At 36.4% G+C, this 26,211-nt stretch overlaps 2 protein-coding genes across 2 annotated transcripts in view; one reads left to right on the top strand and one right to left on the bottom strand.

The window, feature by feature from the left end:
• Positions 1-14: 14 nt before the first annotated feature.
• LOC117421363 (dual adapter for phosphotyrosine and 3-phosphotyrosine and 3-phosphoinositide-like) lies at positions 15-16,147 on the bottom strand. The gene is made up of 9 exons (XM_034035670.3): positions 15,848-16,147; positions 8,660-8,782; positions 7,735-7,868; positions 6,005-6,135; positions 5,484-5,531; positions 4,880-4,942; positions 4,430-4,515; positions 1,545-1,632; positions 15-617 (listed from the first exon to the last, which is right to left on the bottom strand). The coding sequence occupies exons 1-9, from the start codon at positions 15,928-15,930 to the stop codon at positions 594-596; spliced, it is 780 nt and encodes a 259-aa protein (XP_033891561.3). The 5' UTR covers positions 15,931-16,147; the 3' UTR covers positions 15-593.
• A 3,062-nt stretch (positions 16,148-19,209) lies between these two features.
• The window catches only part of LOC117421152 (uncharacterized protein C4orf54-like), a 49,426-nt gene continuing 42,424 nt past the window's right edge, over positions 19,210-26,211 (top strand). Inside the window, exon 1 of the transcript XR_009329562.1 lies at positions 19,210-20,127. The gene's annotated coding sequence lies outside the window, so the exon portion shown is untranslated. The remainder of the gene's footprint in view (positions 20,128-26,211) is intronic.

Raw genomic sequence — 26,211 nt, 5'->3', positions numbered from 1 at the left:
TGATGAGAAGTCTGTTTTTTTTTTTTTTAAATATTATTTTTTAATATTACTGTAAACTTTAGGATCAACTATTTAAAGTTATCGATGCCTGTCACATCTGTTTGTGTTTTTCTTCCACTCACTTTATCCTGCCAAATTACGTGTCACATTCACATCATGTATGACTTTGTGGTGTATTTTGACAAAATTGGGTCAACCCAGTAAAGGACTTGTTAGATTGTTGATATATATTTAGTTCATGTGTTTAGTTTTAACAGATGGTGTTGTATACTTTTGTTCCATGTTTTAACCTTACGATGAGTGTTTGTAGAAAACTAATTCGCAGTGTCTTCACTCCAAGTTCAAAGAATAATATAAATAACAAATCCAGTTGTCATTAAATCTTCTTCATTAGTTGGCTTTGTTAACTCTTAGAAACAACAATTCATTTAAAAAAAAAAAATCAAAGAAACGGCACAGGAAAGAAACTGCAAAAGTCCCTTTCATCATCTTCACAAGTACAACAGACTTGTCATATTCACACTGTTAGCAAAACGTCTTCAGTGCACTGTTTATCTCGGCAGAATCGGAATAAATTATTTTGGTATGTTGGGTCATCTGCTTTTCTTAATTTGCGCCTGAAAAACAAAATAACCACTTTAGAAAAAGGAACATTCACAACAAAACAGATTTCTTTCCATTTCCCTTTCTTGCACTCTTAACCAACCCTCTCTTAAAAAACAAGAAATTTGGAGTTGTAAATTGTGCAGTTTTGCTAAATATATGCAAGAATGAAATATTGGTGTCTGTAGAACTTTATGCTTTCAATACCTGATTACATAATACAACTCTGGTCCTTGAGTTATTTTGATTGCTGGTAACCATTCCCAGTTATTATTTTATAAGTTTTTATAAGTTAATATTTTATAAATTTTATAAGTGGAATACTCAAATTTGAAGCAGGCAATAATGTAATTGCTTTGTAAATAGTTTAAAAATAAATGGACGTTCCTTAATCATTATACCCATATTCATTCATGGCCTACATGTTAATTCAATACATTTTAAAGTATTGAAACTGCATGGTACGGTAGGTTAACATAATATAACAGCTCAATTAAAGTAATATATATATATATATATATATATATATATATATATATATATATATATATATATATATATTAAATTATGAAAAAACTGATTATTTTCATCCCAATTACTAGATTTACCCTCCAATTTGATAGTAAAAGCCAATGCATTTGTACTGGTTTATCAAAGCCATCCAAAATGGCAAGCACAGTTTAATCCAAGTGTGGGTAACTCTCATTGATTCCATTCCTGGTTTAATATATATATATATATATATATATATATATATATATATATTATGCTTCAGTGCTTTCGGACCTGGTCAGGAGGTTAATTGGTTCAATTTGATGATAGAGGACATGGTTGGATTCAGAACAAAGACCTGGACTGGAAGTGCCACTTTAATTTATTACTTTCAGATTAGAAAAAAATATCCCAGACAAAGCCACAGAAGAAAATATGAAAGTGCTGACCAATTTCCATCGTAAAATCTTGATCCACTCATCAGTTTCCACGCCTGTCTTTCCACACAGATAAAATGTTCTCTCCGGAAATACTAAACTAAAAAAAAAAAGAGCACAAGGCTATTTTGTCAATTTCGAACCCTCCTCTATATTATAATAAATGTTTAAACTGTTATTTTAAAAGAACACATCTGTACATACAAAATGTTTTTTTTTTTTTTTTTTTTTTTTAAAACATGTAGTTTGTATTACTATATTTTCAACAATGTAGATGTTTGCTGTTTATCCAAAACTAACTACTGAATTGTAAAAGTTGTGCTTTAGAGTACATATTCCACTGGTGCAGTAAATCTTGTTTGCTTATTTCCCAGGAGACACTGCCCTCATACCAGCAAGGGGAAGTGAAGCTTTTTAGACTAAATTTAGTCACAGCTTGTCACTCAATAACACAGCTGCAACATGTACACAACAGACTGCACCCCAGATTACACTCAATGTGTGCATGGTGTGTGCATAAATTAAATCAATATGGAATGAGTCTCGAGCAAATCAAGTTTCAGTTACTACGCAGGAAACAATGTTCTAATCGGCAGGAAAAGCTGAATTTACTGTATGCATCAAGACAAACTGCACAGTGATGAAAATAGTGAAATATTCGCATTTAAATAACATGACATTAAACACAAAAAAGTTACAATTGTCAAGTTTAAATTTAAAATATGAAAAGTTTAAATATTTTTTGTGTTCATAAGGTCTATCAGATGGTTTGTACTTGTACAGCTGCACACAAATAATGAGATCATAACAGATTGGAAACTGGGTCTTGACAACATTTATAGTGTAATATCACAGGGTGTCATCTTCTCTTTCTGTCTTCCCCATTTTAGTTCAAATATTCTGCCAGACTGAAATAATTCTAAATTAGAATAAGCCTGTCAGTTGGAGACTGTTACAACAATAGCTGCTTTTACATACAGAAAACAGTGTAGCAAAGTAGACATTAATAATTCCAGTGATTTAGAGGTTAGAATGGAAGCATAGGTGGTCCTTACTTGGACTTTCAGGCTGATGGCCAAAACAAACAGACAATAAAGCAAACAAACACTGAACAAACAAATACCATGCTGGTCCAAATCCAGCATGAGTAGCAATTGTTTTATCTTTAGTTTCTGTTTCACTCACGTCTCTCTCCCGCTGTGCACTCTGAACACACCAACCTTGATGAGCAGCTAATCCACTCTTTATATGTACGTAGGCTTGCTACTATTCCATTTTTATTTTTTTTAATCGACAATTAATATCGATATTTATTTGAGAAAGCATTTACGTTTTTTTCGATCTTTATTTTTCAATTCAAGCAGAGAATGGGTGAAATCGATATTTATGCTTTTTTTTAAAAAAAAAAAAAGACTATGCCATTGAAAAATGTCTCATTTAGTGAAATCCCTTTATCATATTCAACATGCAACAAAACCATGGTTACCAACATTCTAATTGAAATAACGTTTGGTCACAGCTGAGCTACACATTTAAAAAGTGTCTCAAATAAACCGTAGTAAGCGCAGCATATAAAAGTGCATTACACAGACCGTTATAGCATAAATTTACGAGTAAAAATAATATGCACAGAACAAATCATTAGATAGTTGAACAGAACGAACTTGCACTTATTATTCGGAGTCTGAGCTCCCCCTCTCCTGCTTCAGCACAGTCGGACTCAGAGGCAGACAGGCCCGCTTCGTCCTACCATGGAGACTTCAGCCGTCAAGCAGGGTATTCTGCACAACATTCATTAAGTGTTTTTCTCTTGTGCCCCATTTTCAAATCAAACTAGTAACTGTCACCGTATACCTAAAGCAAAAGCTTACGTACACCTTAACCAGCTAATTTCAAAGTAGGCGCTTTGAATGACAGGCACTGTAGCTGGCAAATCAGAGCATTCTAACCAGCTTCAGTCAACGAGATCTGTCAGATCAGGGTAAAACTACAGTACTAACGGACCACTGAGATGACTGACAGCGACCCCCAGCCATTCAGAGCGGAACGGAGACGAGACAGACAGCAAGTATAAAAACTACACAAACTACAGATGATTTCTAAATGATTATTTTTGGTAATAAAATAAAAAATAGCGAGTGGTTTTACCAACGTTTATCTTATATAAATTTATTTCAGTCAAACTCATATTTTTTGGAAATTCGACGTTTAACGAGCTTTACCGATTAATATCGAAGCAGCAAGCCTATATATTCGTGACCATCTCCAAATTGATAACTGTTTAATTAATTTGGAGATGGTCACATTATGCATGTCTTTTAGCTGGATGAGGGATTTGAACTGCTGTAAAATAATTAACAACAAAACAACATTCCAACAACGACAGTACCTTTAAATAATAATACTACAAATACAAAATAACACAAAACATAAAGTACGCACAGGGGCAGGGAGTACCCCGTCACAATGCTACAGACAGTACTGAATCATAGGTGACATGCATTACTGGTACAGTCCGTGTTGGAAATGAGGTGGTGTAACGTATCAATAAATACTCATTACATCAATATTATCTTGATCAGTAAAAAATGTAAAAATACAAAATAATAAATCTAATATAATAATGAAATATGTCTTTTCAAATATAGTTTCCAATATTTAATTTTTTTTTTTTTTTTTTTTTTGCACTACAAACCAAGAAATTTAAACTCATGAAAATATTACCTGCCACTGAGGGAAGGTCACTTCCCATTTTAAATGATGTTTCAAAATGTATAAAGTTATTTCCCTCAATTTTGCACGGTGACACATGACTTACTATTATTGTCTGAAAATGGAATCCAAGCCATATATTTTTCTATATTAATATTTATGAAGCTTAAACAATGACTACTTACCAAAAACAATTGACTTTTTCTTGAGAGTAATCAAACTGCACGCCTGTACATTCCATTAAATCTAAAGTACGAATTGGCTCTACACACTTCAAAGAAAGAAAACAAATGTTAAGCTCTTCTTTATTACAGGCTAATCTAAGCTACACCTTATTACACTTAACCGTTACTAAATCAAGAAAACAGATACATAGCTTAATGCACTGGTCTAAATAAGCAACAGGTATGGTTGTGAAACAACAGTTCATTTTCTATCATTTTCTGTTTCATTCATCAATTCCTGGTGACTTTTTGAAACAGTTTAAAGGTTAAAGTATCTCTGTGACCGCTAAAGAGTCCACAGAACCAAGGCTGGTAAACCATTTATCTGCCCCCCTGCAAAACTATGCATCTGGTGGAAAGTAAGAGTATTGCATTAAAAAATACCCCCTTTTTAGAAAGAAACAAACTTACCATTTTATCTTTGAAATATTTTAGTTCATTTCTATTCAACGTAAACCATCTAGTTTTCCAGTTCTACAAAAAAAAAAAAAAAGTAATAATAATAATAATTAAAACAATCTCAATGAAGTACTGGCAAGTTTTAAAAGCATATCAAGGATTATTTCAAGAACACTGGGAGCATGCTTATTCCCTATTGCCATGAATATTGGTACATATTATTGCATTAGAGTATCATGTTCACAAACTTGAAGATATCTTGCTGTCTTCTATGTTGTAAGTATTCATTGCCAATTATTCAGTGTTTAAAGCTATGAGCAAAGTATAATGAATGCAATGACAAGTAAGGGTCATGCCATTGGTCATCATAAAGGCTCTTTATAGGTTCAAATGTATTGGTTTAATACAATGTAAACTTTATGAATTTAATTAATTAAACATTCATGTCATTACGTGTTAGCCAATACACAACTTATTTATATTACAAAAATAACCAGCAAAAGTCATAAAAAAAACTTCATTTATTTATTCATTGATGTTACTCAACATGAGAGGAAACACAGCTCTATGTCACCCCTGTTGGAAATCCTTCACCTTGATTTCACATTATATTTACCTTGATTATTGCTCCTTGCTTCATAAGATGGCCCTCCTTTGTCCCCAGCTTGCTCCCCACAGAAAAGAGAAGATATTTTAGGATACAAGTGACCCAGAGATATAAAACATTTCCAGGGATGGCTATGTTGTCATATAGAGATAGGTGAGAAGTGCAAGAGTTGTCACTGTATTATTCAATAAGTGAGGTCACAGGATACTTCAGCTTTAGAATATTTCTTAAAGGGAATAAAAGGATATGTGAGTCCAGGATTTGCCTTTCTTCCTGAAAGGAGACACGCTATGAGGCGAGACCCCTGACATCACTTTGATGTCAACAAAGGACTGGTGACCCAGTGACCCCGTAAGAGGGCTATGGCATCAGCCTTGTACTTCAATGCCTACTAATATCCCTCTACAACACCCTCCATTTAAATAAATCACTTTCCGTGATAACATTTTGTTACAAGAAGTTTAACAATTCACAGACCACAAGCCTGCTCACAATGACTCCAACCACAGAGCTGCAAAAGGGAAACCTACCGAGGCAGCGTTGGCAACTAGGTCATTCTCTGTGCGCCCGCTTTGCATGGCTGTGTGGACGCGCACAGACTCATAAATAGATGGCTCCTCCACTTCTCTGGGATAGGGACATTTCAGTACAATAATAGTTCCTGCAACAGAACAGAGGCACACTCACTGACAACTCCCAGCCAGGGGCCTGTGCTGCATTGTAGACTGACACATATCTCCTCATACTTGAACCAGATTAAACAGTTTTTCACATTTCAGTTTCAGTCAGTTAACAAATGTATTTAGTGAAATAGTTTGTTAAATGTCTAGACATGTTCATAACTGAAGGGGTTATTTTCAAGACATTTAGTAAAATAAAAGATTTTCCTTTTGCTAATCACAATAAGGGACAAGATCATTACTAAGATTAAGAAACTAAATTGATATTTGCAGCCCCCAAAACATCCTAAATAACCGACGTAGCACAACTTTAGTAAAACAAATTATGATAATTTACTGTTTATACTTTTTTCAATTAATTTATATTTTTTGCTATTTTATGCAAGGGTTTTTTGTGGGTTGCCAATATATTAGGAATCTGTCTCCATTTTATTTTGTTGGGTGTTAACATTTTTTAGTGGTATTCATAGGTAACTTATAATCACCCATAAATACGCATTCTTTTCAGCAGTGACTGATTACATTAACTGTTTTGCTGGGTTTTTTTATTTTTATATGAGGCAAATTTACACCAGAGGCAAATTTTGTGCAGACCAGTAAATCACAAGCTTTCACTGGACAAATAGTATAAGCTACTTCAAAGCATGATTTCCTGCTTTTGCTATGATTAGAAACTAGACAATCAAAAGCAGATCACACATGCAATGTACAATGGATGAAGAAATACTTACTAATATCACTCAGGCATTACAAAATCAGTAAATAAATGAGAAATGAAGAAATATAAGAAACCACTCACAATGCTATTGGAATGCTATAGTGCATTTTTACACAATTTTCCTGCCAATAAAATGGATCATTTTGCACTGCATCCACTTAATCAAGGTCAGACCAGCCAAGATCTAAACCTGTTACAAACTGAAGCAGGTCCCTGACTCTTATTGGCACTTACTGTTCCCAGATCCTGGTTGCTCTCAAAATGTACAACTGCCCATTGATCCCACCCATCTAGTAAACATTGACATGCCTGTGTCTACAACCACATTTAGCCTGGTTCGGAGATGGCTTGTATGTTCAATGAATTAGGGATCCTAGTCAATATCTCAGGTTACAGAAAGTAAAATATACACTTTGTGGATCTACTGAAACATTCTACACTGGCAACCCTTGCTGATTTCACAGTCAGCTCTCCACTTCCGTTCTGTTTATTTTCATTTTCAACTTATTTTTTTCCTCCCTCTAGCTCTTGTTTGTTACTTACTTTCTATACAGCTCAAGTCTCCCTTTCATTTCCTTTATTTGTATTCTCTCATCACTATTTTATGATGTAAAATGTTAAAAATCAACCCATAAAAATTGTTATACATTTATATAAAACATTAATCTATTTAGCTCTGTGTTGTTTAATACCTAATAGGAAAGACTGGAATATATATATATATATATATATATATATATATATATATATATATATATATATATATATATATATATATATATATATAAACTCAATATAGGTATCTTGCTGCACTACAGGTCTACATACAAATACAAGCACACAGGGAGGGGGTTGTACTCACCAGTTTCACTCCCTAAAAGGGGCTGGTTAGCAAAGTGGCTGACAAACTCTTTAATTGATTGGAACTCATTAAACCCAAAGGTGTAAGTGGTGCCAGACCGTGTGACCTGAAAGTGTTTGACAGAATCTTTTGCTCTGGAAAAGAAAAAAACAAAGCATGGTATGTAAGTACACATCTCCCACTAAGACTATAAATTACATGTTAGGGCATACATGCCAACAGTCCCTATATGGTCGGGACAGTCTCGATTTCCCAGCAAATGTCCCGCGTCCCGATGCATAAGAAGAAAGTCCTGATATTTACCCATAGAAAAAAAAACATTTATTCTGCACAGTAGAGTTAGTGAGAACCACACGCTGTGCTCTTTGTACGGCTGACACATCTGCTGATCACTAACGTATACAAAGGTAAGAATGCTTCATTATGTCTATTTTTACCATCGTGTGGTGTTGAGTTGGGGGGATACGTCAATTATATGATAATGAGTGTTTTTTTGCCTATGACCCGTCCCATGTGTATGATGTGTATGACGTAAACAGTTGTAGCAACATAAGGGAACATGTAACACAATAAAATAACAAGGTCCTTATGTACCCTTTAAGTATGGCTTTCGATTCTGTTAAAAGAGGGGTGTGTTATTAATAGGGCTAATTTAGTTGGTTATTCAACACTAAAGCATTACTACAACTTACAGCAATATTTAAAGGGAATCAAATACTCTTTAAATTTTTCAAAAAACTATCTCTGTAAAAAGGTTTATCAAAATGTTACATTTTCACTAGGAAATGCAAAAAACATTCAACCTTTCCATTAGCTTTAGCAATAGTTGCCCTTCCTATCACTGTGTGGCGAAGTTATCACTTCTGCTACTCAAAGGAAGAGAACGTGTTCATTTCTGAAACGATGGGTATGCTGGGTACTTTACCTGACAGAAAGAGCGTAGGAGTTGGGACCTTCATGGCTCTTCCGGAGGAGGTAGCTCCCGTCCTTCCCGTTGGAGAGGAGAAGGGCCTCCGTGGCGTGTCGGGAGAGGTCATGGTGGAACCACCTGGGAATAACGGTAACGATGAAGGACATTTTTCAAAAACTAACTCTAAAAACTATACTTTTACTCCAAGTGCAAAGTTTCCTATAGTTGTGTTTAAATTAAATTAAAAAATGCTGCCAGTTATTATACATAAATATCATAAACAGAACATTAGTTGAAGCTCTGCCCCATACCTTTCACGTGTAAAATATTGTGTCTTACAGAGCTTAAGCTCTTACTGGCTATAAACAGAACATTTGTGCACAGGAATTCTACTTGTTGGAACAATTCAATAATTGATCATTTAATGTGTATCTGGGTTGATTAGTTCTCTTATTAATAATATTTAATTGATGTGTTACAAAGATCGAGGATTTACTATGAACACACATTCACGCGCAGACACAAGGAATGGTTAATCAATAGTAGTATTTTATTAAATACATAAATAATAAACAGAAATCAGAAAAGTCATAAAGTAAATCTCTTCATCTCCAAGCAAACACACTTCAAAAACTCTCACTGCCTTAACTTAACTAGGAGGCAATTGAAATATGACACCACCTGTCTCCTTACACACCAGCAGCAGCTTCAACAGCAAGCACGCTGTGACGTAGCTAGTCACTCGCTCACACACACACACGCCCTCATGCAAGCACAGAGTAAATCTGAGATAATGCAGACAATCTTAGAATACATCACATTAAGCTTATTAATGGTATATAGATTACACATATGGCAAGTTTACTTTTAAAGAAATTCTTCATACAACAATATGAGGTAGATTACTTATAGTTACTTCATCAAGTTACGCTAAAAGTTCATTCACATGCAGTGTGCAAACTAAGTAATTAACAGTTCAATTCTATGTGAATGTGATACAATTCATTAATTTAGTTCCATGAAAGGAAAATGCAACTGGAATTATACTCAATGGTTCCCTGAAGCTTAGACTTTTGGTCTGCTGGCTTGGAACCTTAATCTGTTGAAGTGTCCAGTACAAAAACTCTCCTCTCCGTAATGAAGTCTTCAATCCTACATTGGATCAAACTCGGCAACAAAGTTTTCAATTCTCAATAGAATCAATGAACAGCTGCAACAAAGTTTTCAGTCCTCGGTAAAGGATCCACAACAGTGCCCATCCGTTCAGTCCTCTTCGCTGAATCTTTTAGCTACACAGGTAGCAGGGCACAGTTTCTTTGGGATACTGTGGTTTTAGGTGTACAGCAGACCCAGACTGGTTTGTCTGATAACAGTCTCTGTAAGTTTTCCGGCAGTCCTCCAGCCGGGCCGCAGTCTCGTTGCTTGTGGTCGTTGACTCGCTTGCAGCTTGCTTCCTCTTCTTGGGTCCATTTTCAGGCAGAGTCCTGGAGTTGCAGCTTTGCTTAGCAGAGTGACAGCATCTTGTTTACCATTCGATGTTGAGCGCAAAATGTTCAGTTTTACTTGGATATTTACATAGGCGTAGGAAGATGGTTAATGCCAAAGCTAAACAAGGTTTGTTGCTCATCGCCTCTGCCTCTTTGCTACTGGGCCATATTTCAGTTATCTGTAACAACATGTCATGTATGAAATTGTATAATTACCCACAGTTTATAAAATCTAATGATCAACCTGATTACATTTTGTAAATGTGTTTCAGGCATTTAATATTGAAATTAGTACAGAAAAAATTGAATGAAAAATATGCTTACGAGTGTATAATAATTTTAATGCTTGAAAATCCCTGGAAGTCGCCATGGATAAGGCACCATAATATTCATAATAATGATGACTTACTTGGCAAATAAAAAAACTAAGGAAATCTGCGGGGACAGTTAGTACTTAAAACTGCTTTTGTGACACCATATCTTATCTGCGGTGACAGTAACTTAATTAATAAATTAGGCTCATAACGTCTTCTGAAATATCACCCAAAAAGAAAAATATATATTATATTACGGTCATTTAAAATGAAACATTCTCAGAGCTATTTACTGTTCATCTGCAAGGGGCTTACATGTAGGCTTATTCACATTAGTACTCTATATATTCTCCTCTTAAGAAAAATAGCAAAATACATAACTTAGCTCTTCATTGAACTGTTGCCAGGCAACCATCTTCAAGACAACTTCCTTGCTAGTGAAAAAAGGCGTGTTGTGATTTCTGTTCTTGTTACAGCACTCTCTTTGGTTGTTCTTAAGTTGTGCATCAACAAATTACTGTTATTTCCCTGGGACTAGCAAAATGTTAAAAAGAAATAAATAATTGTGAAGCCAATTTTTGTGGCACCCAACAGATTTCGTTTCCAGTGATTATTGGGGGGGGGGGGGGGGGCAAAAGATAATCTGGCCCCCCAAAACAAAATATTGGTGAGGCCTGGCCCCTCTTGGCCCCTGTGGTTCCTACGCCTATGATTTATAGTCTTTTCACTCTGCTGAGTAGCCACTTTCATGAGATCATTTGTGTATCTTGCTTTTTAACTCACAAATCTTTGAGATTTGTCCTTTGTCTGCTTCCTTTCATCCAGCAGCTTGTTGTTGCAGTTGGGACTTGTTGACATCTATATTTTATATCTTCCTTGCACCAAACCGCTTGTTTTTGCAGTTTTGCAGTCTCTTCACTGTCCTTTCAGCCTGACCCAGTCCCCTCCTAGCCCTGGTCATCTTCAGATCAGTATTCCTACCAGGAACCAAGGGGCCTTTTTCTTAACACTAGAAGCCCCGCGGCGGTCATTTTGGCGGTTTTTGGTATTAAAATGTAATTTTCTCCAGTCGTGTAACACATACGGGCTGTGCGTTCGTGTACCTTTCTGTCCGTATGTATTAAATAATCTCACAAAGCATGAAACGCGGGGGTGCAGAAATAAAGGAGATATATTACATTATTCCCAGGAGCAGTCACATTGACGGCCACACATAAAACAATTGTATTTTCATTATACAGAACGGTATTCTAATATTATTTTTATTTACCAGTCCTCACTGTGTTTAGCTGTAATTCGATTAGTCTCTACCATCTGCCTGAGTGAATGGCTGACAGTCTATTGTTTTTCAATCAGCCTTTTGAAAGACTGGCGCCTGCTTGCCAGCTGCGCTGCTTTGGTCAGTCAATTAGCATTGGGACTAGTGAAAATAAATACCAGAGACCATAGAGTTTTACAACACAACAAAATTTGAAATTGATCTTTGGATCAGATGGCACTGAAGTATTCTGTGAAAGCTGGCTCCCAAAGGTGGTCTGTTGAGGTGTTTTACAATGTATTGGATCTAGCAGCCATCAACTCCTGGGTACTTTACAAAGAATGCACAGAATTTACCAAGGAGAGAATATATTTTACAGTTAGCACAGGAACTTCGCAAGAAGCATTTGGAACAGAGAGAAACTGCCAAGCGTGTACCCACAGCTGAAGCTGGCAACCCCGCTGAGAGCCACAAGAGACGCCAATGCCAGGTTGGCAAGTGCAATAAAAATAAAACTTTGGACAGCTGTTCCCTGTGCAGAAAGGTGGCGTGGAGAAGCACATTATCTGTGTTGATTGTGAACAGCCTTAGACTCAAGGTAAAGGAATACCATTTTGTCAAAAAAAAAAGAAAAAAAGAAAAATAAATTAGACTTTTTTTATAACTTCTTGTGCTGTGCCCTTCTGTAAAATGTTTTTTTCTAAGTTTATTTATCTACATTGTTCAGTTGCTTTTGCTCATCTGATAATAAACCGATTTATGTTGAAAAGTTAAAAATGTATGCTATCGTTTCAGTTTTATAAATATGTATGTTGTAAACCGATGTCTGTTCAGATGTTTATTTACGTACATGTTCTTGTTTTGATTTGTAAAATAAATGTTTGTGTGTGTGTGTGTGTTTATATATATATATATATATATACACTACCGGTCAAAAGTTTTAGAACACCCCCATTTTTCCAGTTTTTATTGAAATTTAAGCAGTTCAAGTCCAGTGAATAACATGAAATAGTACAAAGGTAAGCAGTAAACTGCCAGAGGTTTAAAAAAAAAGTTTAGGTTACCAAAAACTGAAAAATAATGTACATTTCAGTTATACAAAAAGGCCTTTTTTCAGGGAACAAGTAATGGGTTAACAACTTACAGCTGTTCTGCAGCAATGGAAGTAAATTAAGCCTTGAAAGTTGATGCTAACAATTCCTAAAAGTGTCCCAACTTTTGTCGATTACTTACAAACCCTCTGTCTGTATAAAAGCAGTGTTGGAACAGACTGTGTTACTACACCCTCTTAAGCATTATTTGGACAGTATTGTACTGCAGAAAGTAGTATATTGCTCTCATAAGCACCATCAGTGGACTACTGAAGACTGGAAGAAGGTCTTATGGACCGATGAATTTTGAAATCTTCGGTTCATCACGCAGGGTTTCTGTACACCGTCGAGTAGGCGAAAGGATGGTTCCTCGGTGTGTGACACCAACTGTCAAACATGGAGGAGGAAGCGTGATGGTCTGGGGCTCTTTTGCTGGCTCCAGAGTCGGCGACTTGCACAGAGTGAGTGGCACCCTGAACCAAAACTGCTACCACAGCATTTTGCAGTGCCATGCAATACCCTCTGGTATATGCCTAGTTGGTCAGGGGTTCATCCTACAGCAAGATAATGACCCAAAACATACCTCCAGGCTATGTCAGAACTACCTTAGAAGAAAAGAACAAGATGGTAGGCTTCAAATCATGGAATGGCCAGCACAGTCTCCAGACTTAAACCCCATCGAGCTGGTTTGGGATGAACTGGACAGAAGGGTGAAAGCAAAGCAACCTACAAGTGCAACACATTTGTGGGAACTTCTGCAACAGTGTTGGGAAGAACTTTCCGAACAATATTTGATTTCCATTGTAGAAAGAATGCCACGAGTGTGTTCGGCTGTTATATCTGCAAAAGGTGGCTACTTTGATGAGTCAAAAATTTAGATTAAATTTTGTTAAACAGAACGATTCCATGATTTTCTTTTTATCTCCAATTGTTTATTTGTTCTATGCTTTAATTTCAGAGTACATTGAGACATTAAACTGCGTAAATTTCACTAAAAACTGGAAAAATTGAGGTGTTCTAAAACTTTTGACCGGTAGTGTATATATACATATATATATATATATATATATATATATATATAAACATATATATAAACATATATATATATATATATATAAACATATATATATATATATATATATATATATATATATATATATAAACACACACACACACACACAATATATATATATATATGCTTCAGTTTTTCAGATGTTTATGTAACGTACTAAAAAAAAAAACAAAAAAAAAAAAAACATCCGACTGTTTCTCTGTTCGTTATACTATTTACTTATATTTAAGCGGGGCTTGTAGGTATGAGTATATCTCCGGTCCTTCTAGTGTTAATACACAGCAGTTTGCTCTTTTTCCTAAGACACAGCAGTTTCATTAATTAGTCCAGTTATATCATTAATACACGTTCATGTATTAATATCATATTCAGGGAATATGTCCCACATACTGGACAACACAGTTAACCCTGACAGAGCTACAGCAGCCAGCAATGTTAATACTATGTGCTGCTGTACTAAACTTTAAGGGACTCCCAATGTTACCTATAGTGGGCTTACTTTAAATGTATTTTACAAAACAAATGGCAGGAGTCCTATACTGTGGGTGTGTGTGGCTTAATCTGTCTGGCTACTTTATGTGATTGAAATTACATTTATACACTCTGGCAGAACAACCACTGCTGGCTGCTAGTTTATTCCTGGAAAGCACAGGTCAGCAAAATAATATAGAACGTAGAGACTGGATCACAGAAGTTGCGTTAACAGGCTGTTTTTTCTTGTATTTGATCTGTAAATTGTGTAGCATTTGTTGAGAACATCTGCTGTTAATAAACGCAAGCCATGTTTAGTTCAGGGCACCAGGACACGTCAAAAAATGGTTAAAGTCAATGCAGAACATACAGTATGTAGATGATGTGTCTGGAACTGCAAACTGACTTTTGTGTATTTTAAGAACTAAATCTCAAATATTTAATCAATTAACAGAAACGTGAGTGTTACTTGGGTTCCCGTCATATTTAGCAAAGTCAAAGCGGGTGCTCTGTATTTGGTTGTTTTTACGTTATATTTGATGGTGAGGAACGAAATCCTGAAGAGGCGGAACACCGTTCCGGACCGTTACAGCTGCTTTGTAGTTACGGGCCAACAGTAACAAACAAGAAACAATGAAAACAACCACAGAAAAGGGGATTTTGATTGTCTGTTCCTTTTTTAAGTTAACGTGTCTGTTCACTCGTTTCAAAGCATGAAGCTAGATATTTTCCTCCTTGTGCACAGCAAACCCCTGACCCCAATACAGAAAGCAGAAATATTTACCTAGGGCTATTTACTACTGACGTATTTAATTGACCTGCAGCTGGAACCAATTAAACGTGTCCACTGACAGTCATTCTTGGACAACATTTATTAAAACAATGTGCCAATAGTGTATGCAGAAACGTCACACAGCCCTCCTTATTATTACACTTACAAGAACACTCCAAATTAACTTGTCCAAGTCGCTGAAACTGGCACAGCGCCATTTTTACAATAATGGCAACATTTCCTATATTGTACTGTACTTCAGCATATTGCAGCCGCAGCTTCGTGAATAGCCATGTTCCCACATAAAACAAAACAAAACAAAACAAAAAAAAAAAAAAAAAAAAAAACACTTCCCTGTGCACTTGTAAAGAAATGTTACCATTTAAAAAAAAAAATTAAATACAGTTACGGTGTCATCTCAACAATAAAAAAAAAGTAGACATTGCTTTTTCTCGTATCAGCAGTAGTGCAGACGACATATTCAACACTTGTTTCATGTATTGTTAAACTGGACTTACCTATCTTTTTCTTTAAAAAAAAAATATTTGGTTTTCTTTAGAAAATATAGATTGCTTTATATAATGAATGTTCTGTACAAAAATCAACAGTAACCTAATATTCTGTTTAAATCTATAGGATTGTTCTATGGAAATCTACACAGATGTCTGTATTACTGAATAGTCTAAATATGTATGTAATGTATCGATTTTTATGGATTTTTAAATTGTTAGTTCCTACCCCAATAATTCCAATTCATCCTCATGGTCGTCTTGAGTTGAAGTGTCACTGCGCACAGAACCTGCTGTATCAGATTCACTCATCGTTCTCCTTTAGACCACACTTCTTCGGCTGTGCCTTCACCTGCACCAGAAGAGCGACACGTGCCTAATTAAAACTAAGTTTAATCATTAACTCCCCGAGCAATCGTTGTAATTGGTGACATTAACTGTGCCGTTGTCTAGCCTAAGGACTAACAGTTATAATGTTAAAAATGAGGAAGTTGGTTTAAATAACGCCTCTCAGAATGCTTGTGTTAAAACAAAAAAACAAAAAAAAAAAAACGCAGCTGCCAAGCATTATGGGAAATGTAGTTGTTTTTCTCCCTCTAATGCTTGGTTACTTAATGTGCAATTTAAAATATTTTCTTTGGAAAGAGGGTTTTTTTTTATTATTATTTAATTATAAAACTTTACTGCGGTATTAGAGCCCAGCAATGTGTATTGAAGTAGTGAGAGAGCAATGTAAAGAACAAATATGTATGGTAAATCCTTCCTGAATTATTCAGTTCAAACATTTGAATGAACATAATAAATAAGTATATAAAATAACTAAATGTAAACACAGAAGTACTTTGATGTACGTAATATTTCTGTTGCTATAAGGAGACGTCCAAAATTATCAACTACAATCATGTAATCCGGTATCTGCAGCCATTATGAAAACCAGTGCAGGCATATAGAGAGGGGTCCTCATAATTGCGTAGAAAGACGACGGTGAGGGAAAGATTATACTCAAATGCAATCCAAAACATTAACAGGAGGCTGTGACTGAATCATAAAATAAAAGCTAGGTGAAAACTGGCACAAAATCAAGGCAGTTGTCATATCCGCAGTGTAGTGTGTGATATGTATAATGTATATCATAGTAATACGTATCATCAGACATATCATGAGATAATCCATAAACATGGTGTTAACTTTCACTGGTCTGCCGATGACACACAGTCTACATCCTCGGCTGTATTAGCTAAATTCTTTACTGATGTGAAGAGGTGGATGCTCCACTTTTTTTTTTTTTTTTTTTCAGTCAAACTCTGATAAGACAGATGTTCTGTTTCTCAGCAGCAACTAGAAGCAACAAAATCTCAAAAAATAAATCTGATCAATTTGACCAAACATAAAAACAGAAGTGAACAATCTTATTTGATTGATTTATCTTTTGAGTTGCATATCTGCAATGTCACCAAAGTTTCAAAATGTTGCGAAAAGTTGCTAACATTAAGTAATTTCTCTTTGTCTGATGCTGAGAAACTAATTCATGCTTTTGTGTTTTCCCGACTATTGCAATTCTCTATTTGCTAGGCTTCCGGGTCACGCCATAAATCACTTGCAGTTTATACAGAATGCAGCTGCTAGGCTTCCCAGCAGAACGAAAAACGAGACCGTATAACTCCTGTGCACTGGCTCCCAGTGAAGTTTAGAGTTGATTTAAAACCGTTACTTCTGATTTATAAAGCACTTAAAGGTATGGCACTAGATTATATAAAGGTGCTTCCAGTCACATCTATACCTTATTGTGATTTAAGATCAGCTGATGCAGGCCTTCTGTGCCTCCCACAAGTGTGCACAAAAAGGAAGGGAGAGAGCTTTTAGTCACTGTGCTCCCAGATTGTGGAATGCACTGCCACCTCATATCAGAAGTGTTACTTCAGTCTATGACTTTAAGTCAAAATTGAAAACTGTTTTTCTTTCATTTCTAGACACGTGAATATACTTTTTTGGATGAAAGGCGCTATATAAATAAAGTATTGGTTGATTGATAGATACTGTACTGGAACACTGATTCCATCTTTTTAACATATATTTATTATACTGCTGGAACAATCATGGTACCTCATGTTCACAGTCATTATATGTAACACTATTAAAGTTGAAAAATAACCCAGAAGTAAGAAAGGCCTGATTTTATCCTTGTGAATTAATAAACAAAGGATACCATACCATAAAAAAAAAAATCTTGTGCATTTCAGGTAAAAACATAAAGCAGACAATGCATATTTTTAAATAATTTGTCACGGGTGACCCCGAACCAGTTATTATGTGTAGTAAGAAATTGGATTCCTTTGCATGGAGAATTTCAGTGGCTAGAGTTCACGGCTCCTCGATTGATTCAGATTCAGTTGTATTAAGTCTGCCCACTAATAATGTAGAGCAAAATAGGTATTGTGGTGTTTGCAGAGCCGACCCGAGCTGAACCCAAGACAGAAGTGGAGTCCTGCTGGGAACGAGCTGAAACATTGGACATGGACTGGATGATTTAAAAATGAAATGTATTAATGAGATGATATGTGCTGTAACCATTTGTAATGTTTGAATAATCTTTAGTCTGTAACAAATACTGTAAAGTGCTCTCTCTGTAAAACCGTATAACAGAATCCGGTACAACTTGATACACTGGCCGGCCTTGAGCAGTCTCTTATCAAGATAGGCACAGCTCCAGAATTGAGGGCTGGAATTTTTAATACTTTTTCAGCTTAAATACAGAATAATGCTATACTAATAAATACATGTTAAAATGTTTGCTTTAAATAGTATAGATTGTTGTGGTAACATATAATCATAGGTAGTGATAATTATTGTTAGTATGAAATACTATGAACAATTTTTATGTATAAGATCATATGATTCACTTTGCTTAATATGATAGCATACCTGAAGCTGTTTTCTATCAAGATGAGCAGTTAAAAACTGAGTCCTAATTCAATGAAAAGAATTACTGTGTGCTTACATTCAAGAATTATAACTTCTGAATATAAAGGGAAAAGGAGTTAGAAGTATTCTTAAGGGAAAGAGAAAAACAGAAAAGGATTAAAAGACCTCGCTTTGAGTAGGTTTCTGCTTGTAATTCAGTTTTAAAATAAGTAGGTGAGTAAGAACAACCTAGAGTAAAAGCAGACTATAACTTAAGAAAAATAAGCATTGTCAGAAGATACACCACAAATAGAGAGCAGAAAAATTGAATAAAATCCTATTGTAATATTGCTGACATACTGCTGCTAGCAGAAAGTAATAAGGTTAGCAGCCATATGCTATAAGAAGTAACGTACTAGTTTGACTTTGAAGTTAAAAGATGCAGCATAAAGAAAAGTTGTGGTAGAACATACAAAATAAAAGGATTGAATAAATAATGAAGAATAAAAAGCAGGAGGTAGGTTTTAGAAGAATAAACTATGTGACCTGTCTTCTTGAACTCTCTATCAGCCTGCCCTTGGAGAGATTAATATTAGCTGCTGGAAGGCCTTTTTTGGTGGGAGGAAGCCGGAATTTTCTTATCAGAAGGATTATAGTACCGAAGGCCTGACTGCACATGTGGGAGTTAGAATGGATGGTCTTAACACCTAAAATAACTAGTCGAAGGGCAAAGGAGGCATATGAGATATAGGTATAGATTTATAGAAACATCCATCAATACCAAACTTGGCAAGGGAGGAGATGTCTTTAACGAACTGGATTTAGCCAGTATGAATATAGCTGAAAAATACAGGGTCATCTAAGTGTCAATTGAGTTCAGGCAATTGGGGCCCATAGGAGAGAAAGGCATTACAACTTCACAGCTCAGTAAAATAGTTGGGTTTTTCATAAAAGGAAAAAACTCTATACTAGAAGAGATATAGAATAAAAGTTCCCTATAATACTGGCTAAACGTACACCAGTAAGGAAAGAAGGAAACTAATTTGAGTGAGATGACATGAAGGAATATATTTTTGAAAGCCAAGTTCATATAATCAATTATAACCATTATAAACTATAAACTGCTATATTATAAACTGTTGGTGTTGCATATATTCAAAAACACCACTTTTCCTAGATTGGTGTTGCATATATTTAAAACACCACTTCTTTTTGTAATACACACATATTAAGTAGTGAATCAAAACAGCAAGGATTTTGTGAACTCTGCTTTACCTGAATTCTTCGGATAAAGGAGGGGGCAAGGATGAGTGGGTGAGATCATGGGCCAGTGTTGATTTATTGGTATATGAGTGGGACTGAAGAGTTGGTTGAATTCCTTATAGATTACTGTTTGCTAAGAGATAAGGACTGTCCATGGGGATTGATGATTGGGGCTAATTGGGGCCTCTCATTGCTCGCAATGGGACAAAAATTGTATAAAAACCCTGAGTTGATCACACTAGAGCACCACAATCAAGCTTGGCAGAGCTTTGTGGTCCATCCTTTGCAGATCTCCACAGAACAGTCCTTCTCTTTTGTTCACGCTACTCTTCCTTATAATAGGAGGTAAGCATATTAATGGTATTATTGTATCTCACATTTATTGGTTATATTGCTATGAGGTTTTGAAACTATGTTTTGGTATTGAGGGTGTTATATTGAATGTGCTATAACATAGCAGTGGGTGCTTGTAGGCTTTGTGCTTAACCAGCCTGAGGGCTGCACTGAATACATCTAATTGTATTATGTTATTGAAGTATTAAATGCTGAAGCTTGTAATAAACTTAGGATTGCTAATTATTGTTACATGTTTTCGGGTTTTGGTAGTATGCGCAAACTACTAAACCAATATTAAAGGCATTTTAATAAAACGAAGGAGCGCTGATGTTGCTCTGATTCGTAAAACTTTGAATAAATGAGTCTGAGTGATTTTCTTGATTAAATAAAAAGGTTTTAAGGACACACCGCTCGTCCAGTGCTCGAACATAAACCACTAGGAGTTTTAAACATCTCTGTCCTCCTTAACGTCTCCCCTGAGTTAAGAGTGTGTGCAGAGCGAATAATATAATAAAAGAGAACGTGAAAAGTGAAAACGTGACAAATTCCTGCCATTGCAACTTCACATGTGTGTAGAGATCACTATTTGGCAGCTAGTGTTGCGTGCGCAGCCTAATCCTGGACTTGTTTTATTGACATCCAGAAGTAAATAGGGGACCGCGTGGCTCTGTGCTACAAAGCAGTCTCAGAATGACAACAGTACTATTCCCTGTAATATTCAATTCTGACCAGTAGATGTCTCTGTTTTTCATTTTGCCACCAGAAACTACATTGGATTGAATAATTAATGAACGGTTGATGGGTACATTTTACAAATGACTACTTGTTAACCAATTTGTACAACTGGGTGCTTTTTCGCATTTTGATCGCAACAGAACCGGGTTAAGCGGCCTTTGACCAAGAATCCGTGAACGTGACCACAACGCAAGAACGGACCTGGTCATTAAAAATGGCGGAGATTGAAAATGTAGTCGCAGCAGTTATGGGTATTGATGAACCAACAGGTTGGTTATGTATATAACACTGACTGATGTCACAGATATGTCTGTCAGAAGTTCAATACCGATACATAATGCAAAATATATCTCTAGACGTCTCTAGGCAAAAGTGTTAGACTGACTTGCTATGTATACGAAGTATAGGTATTTTGTTCCAAGTGCTTTAATTGTATTAATGTGAGGCTAGTAATGTGAAACCTTTTTTTAAAAATTTGTGATCAACATCTACTTCAAGCAATCAATCATTTTGAGCCGTGTGTATATAATATATATATTATTTGTATGTAATGTTTTTATTATTTACAGAAAAACAAAAATAAGCTACATAATTCTGAAAAGGTTACAGAAACAGTTGTAAAACTTGCATCGCCATGGCCAGGAAACCTCTATCCCACAATACCTCTGGTTACAAGCATGAACCGTGCCACAAACCCGGTTCACTGGTTCAGTGGACCCATGACTGCTAGGTGTGATAGCTTCGGTGTGGGTTGTGTAGGAGAGCTCTGGAAGTGGAAGCGCAACTCTGAACTGAATGTATAACAAGTTTGTGTCAACTGTGAATACTACGGCATTGGTAAGGTGACCAGACGTCCCGTTTTGGACGGGACAGTCCCACTTTTGGAACACTGGTCCCAGTGTCCCCAGAACCTTTCTTGGGACGCTTATTTCATCTCGTTTTTTCCCCCAGAGCATCGTTGCGCCAGTAACAGAATATTGTATTTTCATGCAGGTTGCTGTGTTACTATCATACCTAACTTATTACAGTACAATGACATTTGATGTGGCTAAAGGCAAGGTTGAATGACCAATAGCATTAAAAAGCAGCTGTACAGCGCCGTGCAAATCTGGAGTAAGAAATACTGAACAGTCAACGTTCATATTTTCAACCAATTACATAGAATTGTGGGTGGGTTTATCCAGGTTGCTAAAAAGAACTGGTGTACGGTGTCCATTTTAGGACATCCTCAGTCATCACCCCTCCTCGAGTCAATCCTCACCCCTCCTCGAGTCACTCGTCACCCCTTCTCGAGTCACTTGTCACCCCTCCTCGAGTCACTCGTCACCCCTACTCGAGTCAGTCCTCATCCCTCCTTGAGTCAATCCTTACCCCTCCTCGAGTCAGTCGTCACCCCTCCTCGAGTCAGTCCTCATCCCTCCTTGAGTCAATCATCACCCCTCCTCGAGTCAGTCGTCACCCCTCCTCGAGTCAGTCCTCACCTCTCCTTGAGTCAATCCTCACCCAGCTATTTTATTTTATCACAGCTATTACTTTAATAGAACAAAAACAATACATTGATAAAAACATGTTTTCCTTCAGCAAGAGGCAAATGTCAGGAATCAAATGGCTGGGGCTGGGACTGGGACTGGGACTGGAGCTGGGGCTGGGGTTGATCCCTTTAAGTTTCTCCAAATAGTTTTATTTCCAAATTTCCTTATCAACATGTTTTAAACAGACAGGCATCACTTAAAACAGGGGTTCCCAAACTGTGGTATGCAGCCCAAAGTTAGGCTGCCAAACAGTCCTTGGTGGGCCGCCGGAGCAATAACAGTCTATGTATTTTTTTATTTTTTTTTCTATTAATAGGAAAAAGCAGGCGCCGGCGGCAGCTGTAACTGTTGAAAAATAAAGTGTAGCAAGGCAGTATTGTCGGACTGTCAATCAAAGTAGAAATTCGCAAATCAGAGGTAACATTGAGAGGGGTATTGCTGCATAACAAAGGCTTCCACAGCGTAGCTCACACAAGGTCGTGCTGCGTGCGCAACTCGTAATAGACGTCATCATTATATGCTACAGCCCGATCACATAAGTGTGATAAATGTAGGTACTAAAACGAAGTTTATTTCATAACAGTAACCTAGTCCTAAACCTATGTTTCGTGGTGTATTGGCCGTAACTTTAAATACACAACAATATAAATTCAAATTTCGCTGCAGATGGATTTATTTTCATAAGTTTTCTTTTGTTAAGTGGTGGAGCTGCGCTCCGTTTTTTTTTTTTTTTGAGGGGGGTGTGTTGCAAGCCAACTGAATGTGATTTTGCAAGTTGTATTTGGTTGCACAGAGTAGTGGCGAAAAAAGTAACTTATGCAAGGCTCTCGTTTCCCTCTGTATTGTGCGCATTCGTCTTTTTTGTGCATGACAGTTGAGAGGTAACGGCTGGACGTTTTAGTTACACAGTGTTCAGAAATGAGGATTTAATTTAAGAGTTATGTTTTTGTGTACGTTGCACTGGTTTTACTCAAAAGTGATTCCTGTTCAGGTATTTATGAATGGGAATAATAAGAGACATGCACTTTCTTGTTTGATGACCAAGAAAAATAACTGCATGTCTAAAAATGTCAGTTATATAAAGGTACGTAATTTAAAATGTTTTTAAATGTGACATTTGTGCTAATAGTGGGTCGTAGTGCCTAATACAGCTGAACAGGTGGGCCTTGTTGTGTCAGGTAGGACGCAAGACTCTTGTACTTACAAACATTGTTTGTTTATTAAATGTAAGAGCAAACACTCACTAACACATAGCTTTATATTAGACTGCCTGACTCTGTGTTCCTAGCCCATGCTGTCCCCTTAGGAACAACAGCGGTCACCTGATTTACGCAGGCCCCTATTACATCACGGCTGTAGTATCGGACATGCAAAACTCTACATATAATAGGCCTCAGGTAAAAAAGTTTGGGAAACCCTGACTTAAAACATAAAGGAACCTGTTAAAAATGTGTCAATTCTATGATGACATGTTCTGCCTGGTCTCTGCAGTCTTTCAGCACCAATCAATGATAATGAGAAAGCATCTCCTGACAATCTGAAAGCTTCGCTGTGCATTTTACATAGGGCAATGCTTATATGAAGGAAGATTAAATAGTATTCCTTTTGTAAGTAAAGAAGTGACAACATTTAATTTGATCAGAAAGGGAATATGATTTAATCATGTTGACTCAAAAAAGAATCAGCTAAGATCAGAAAAAAAATTAGCCTTTGTAAAATGCGTAATTATCTAATTTAGATTGTAAGAAGACTTTCTCATGATCATTGATTGGTACCGAAAAATGGAATATGCAGGAAATTTCATCATGCAATTAATGTTTTTAACTGGTTCCTTTCCGTTTTAAGCGATGCCCATCAGCTTACAGCATGCTAAAGGGGGAGTTTGGAAATACTATTTGGAAAAACTTAAAGGGTTTGCCTATGTGGATTACTATTTGCCATACTTAATAACTACTACAGAAAGAAATTCCTGTTTCTGCAATCAGGACAGCTTCTAAACTAAACTCAGAAAAGCAGATTAGTGGGCTTCATTTATTGCACACAGTCAAAAGGCTATTTAACACATTTCATCACCTTTAATAGTAGAAAGTAAATACTCCTTGTATCTATTTATCACGGCACACTAATGATCTAAGCAGAAACTGCAATAGAGAAAAATATAGATTATTTTATAGATTCTATGAAGTAACCATTTAATAAATATTGGGATATGTAATGTTTTCATAAGGGAAGGGCCTGGTTTGCAGATTGGATACTGGAGGATAGCACAGAGATAGAGCAAGATGGAAAGTGGAAATCAAAAGGAGAAGATGCAGTTTTTTAGGCAGGAAAGGGACTAGATTTGCAGCAGTAATCAGTAATAAAATATAATCTCGGAATTAGATATTATTGAATTGCTGCTGTGTAATGTAATAAGAGGCGGGCTGGTGAGATGGGCGGGACCGGTGTGCTGACTGCTTGTTAATAACCCGTAAGAGCGCACCCTGCGGGTCGGGGCGTGGTTAGCATGATGGAGTGAACGGGAGAACTCAGCCTATAGTTTTCCATCCAGCAAGGTTACCCGCGGTTATGCTGGGGCCCCGCCCCCTTTCATATAGAGTGTTCCAATCCGCAGACTGAGGCACCTGGGCTGGGGGATTTCCATACAGCTGTCATTCTGGAACCTTCCAGCAGGGTGAGGTTTCCATTCTGGATTGGCTAGAACGGGCACCACCTCCCTCCAGCTTTCCTATAAAAGGAGATGAGAGCTGGATCCCGGGGTCGGACTGAGAAAAGGAGAACAGAGTGACGAGAGAAAGAGCTAAAGAGAAGAGAGAGCTAAAGAGAAGAGAAAGCCAACTTGTAGAAGCATGAGCTGTGGCTGACAGCAGCTTTGTTAAAGCAATTATTAAGGCTAAAACAAATAAAAAGTTTAGCCTTGAAACCTTGTCTTGCGTCCTTCTTGACACCGCCACAGTATATTTTGACACAGGGTTAAAAACTATTGTTTTGTTTTACGTCGAGGAAACGGTTTAGCCGTCCTGATAATAGATAGAGGAAAAGGAACCTTGTGTAGGTAGTACTCTAAATCGGAGTTAGGATTTTTGTTTATTTCCCTTGTCTTTGAAAGAGTTTCATAACTGTGTGAACAAATAAAATACCTGTTGGTTTGAACCACAGTTGCAAGACTCCAGTATCTCAAGCTATTATGCATACCATCAAGCACCCCATCACGATATATAGAAAGCCCACAAAGTGCTATTTTTCCTATTGCTCATATAAAACTGGTGGTAAAGGCATAACAGGTTGTGATACGTATTTCTAATTTCTGTCAACTGTCCTTTCTGACTGACATCATATTTTCCCCTTCAAATACATTTTTTTTTTCCTGGATTAGTCCCAGCACTCAATTACTAAATATATTCTTGTCCTTATTGAAATGTATTTTACTGTACAGTTAACTGTGTTGTATATTATTATTACACCAATGTACACAAATGTACCATAAAAAACTAATAATAATAATAATAATAATAATAATAATAGTAAAGACTACAGGTCTCAATGTTACAACCCTCCTAGAGTTATTGGGCATATTATATAAACACATGTAAGCAATCAATGACATTTTTTTAATGGCTATTTTCATCCCAACGCATGCTTTGTAGGCTTTCAGAAAATGTCTAATTGTGGACGGCCCCTAATATTCAAGGCCAATACAGTCTAGATTCATAGAAATTTGTCTTAGAACCAGATTTCACACTCTATTCACACTCTATAAAAAACACATTTAACCTGATTGAACAATTTAAAAAAATAACTTAAATAGAATGTTACTATGATAGTC

The sequence above is a fragment of the Acipenser ruthenus genome, chromosome 1 (assembly GCF_902713425.1).
Source record: "Acipenser ruthenus chromosome 1, fAciRut3.2 maternal haplotype, whole genome shotgun sequence".
Taxonomy (NCBI): Eukaryota; Metazoa; Chordata; class Actinopteri; order Acipenseriformes; family Acipenseridae; genus Acipenser; species Acipenser ruthenus.
Note: the sequence above shows the minus strand (reverse complement) of the source record. Positions and strands in the feature narration are given on the sequence as shown.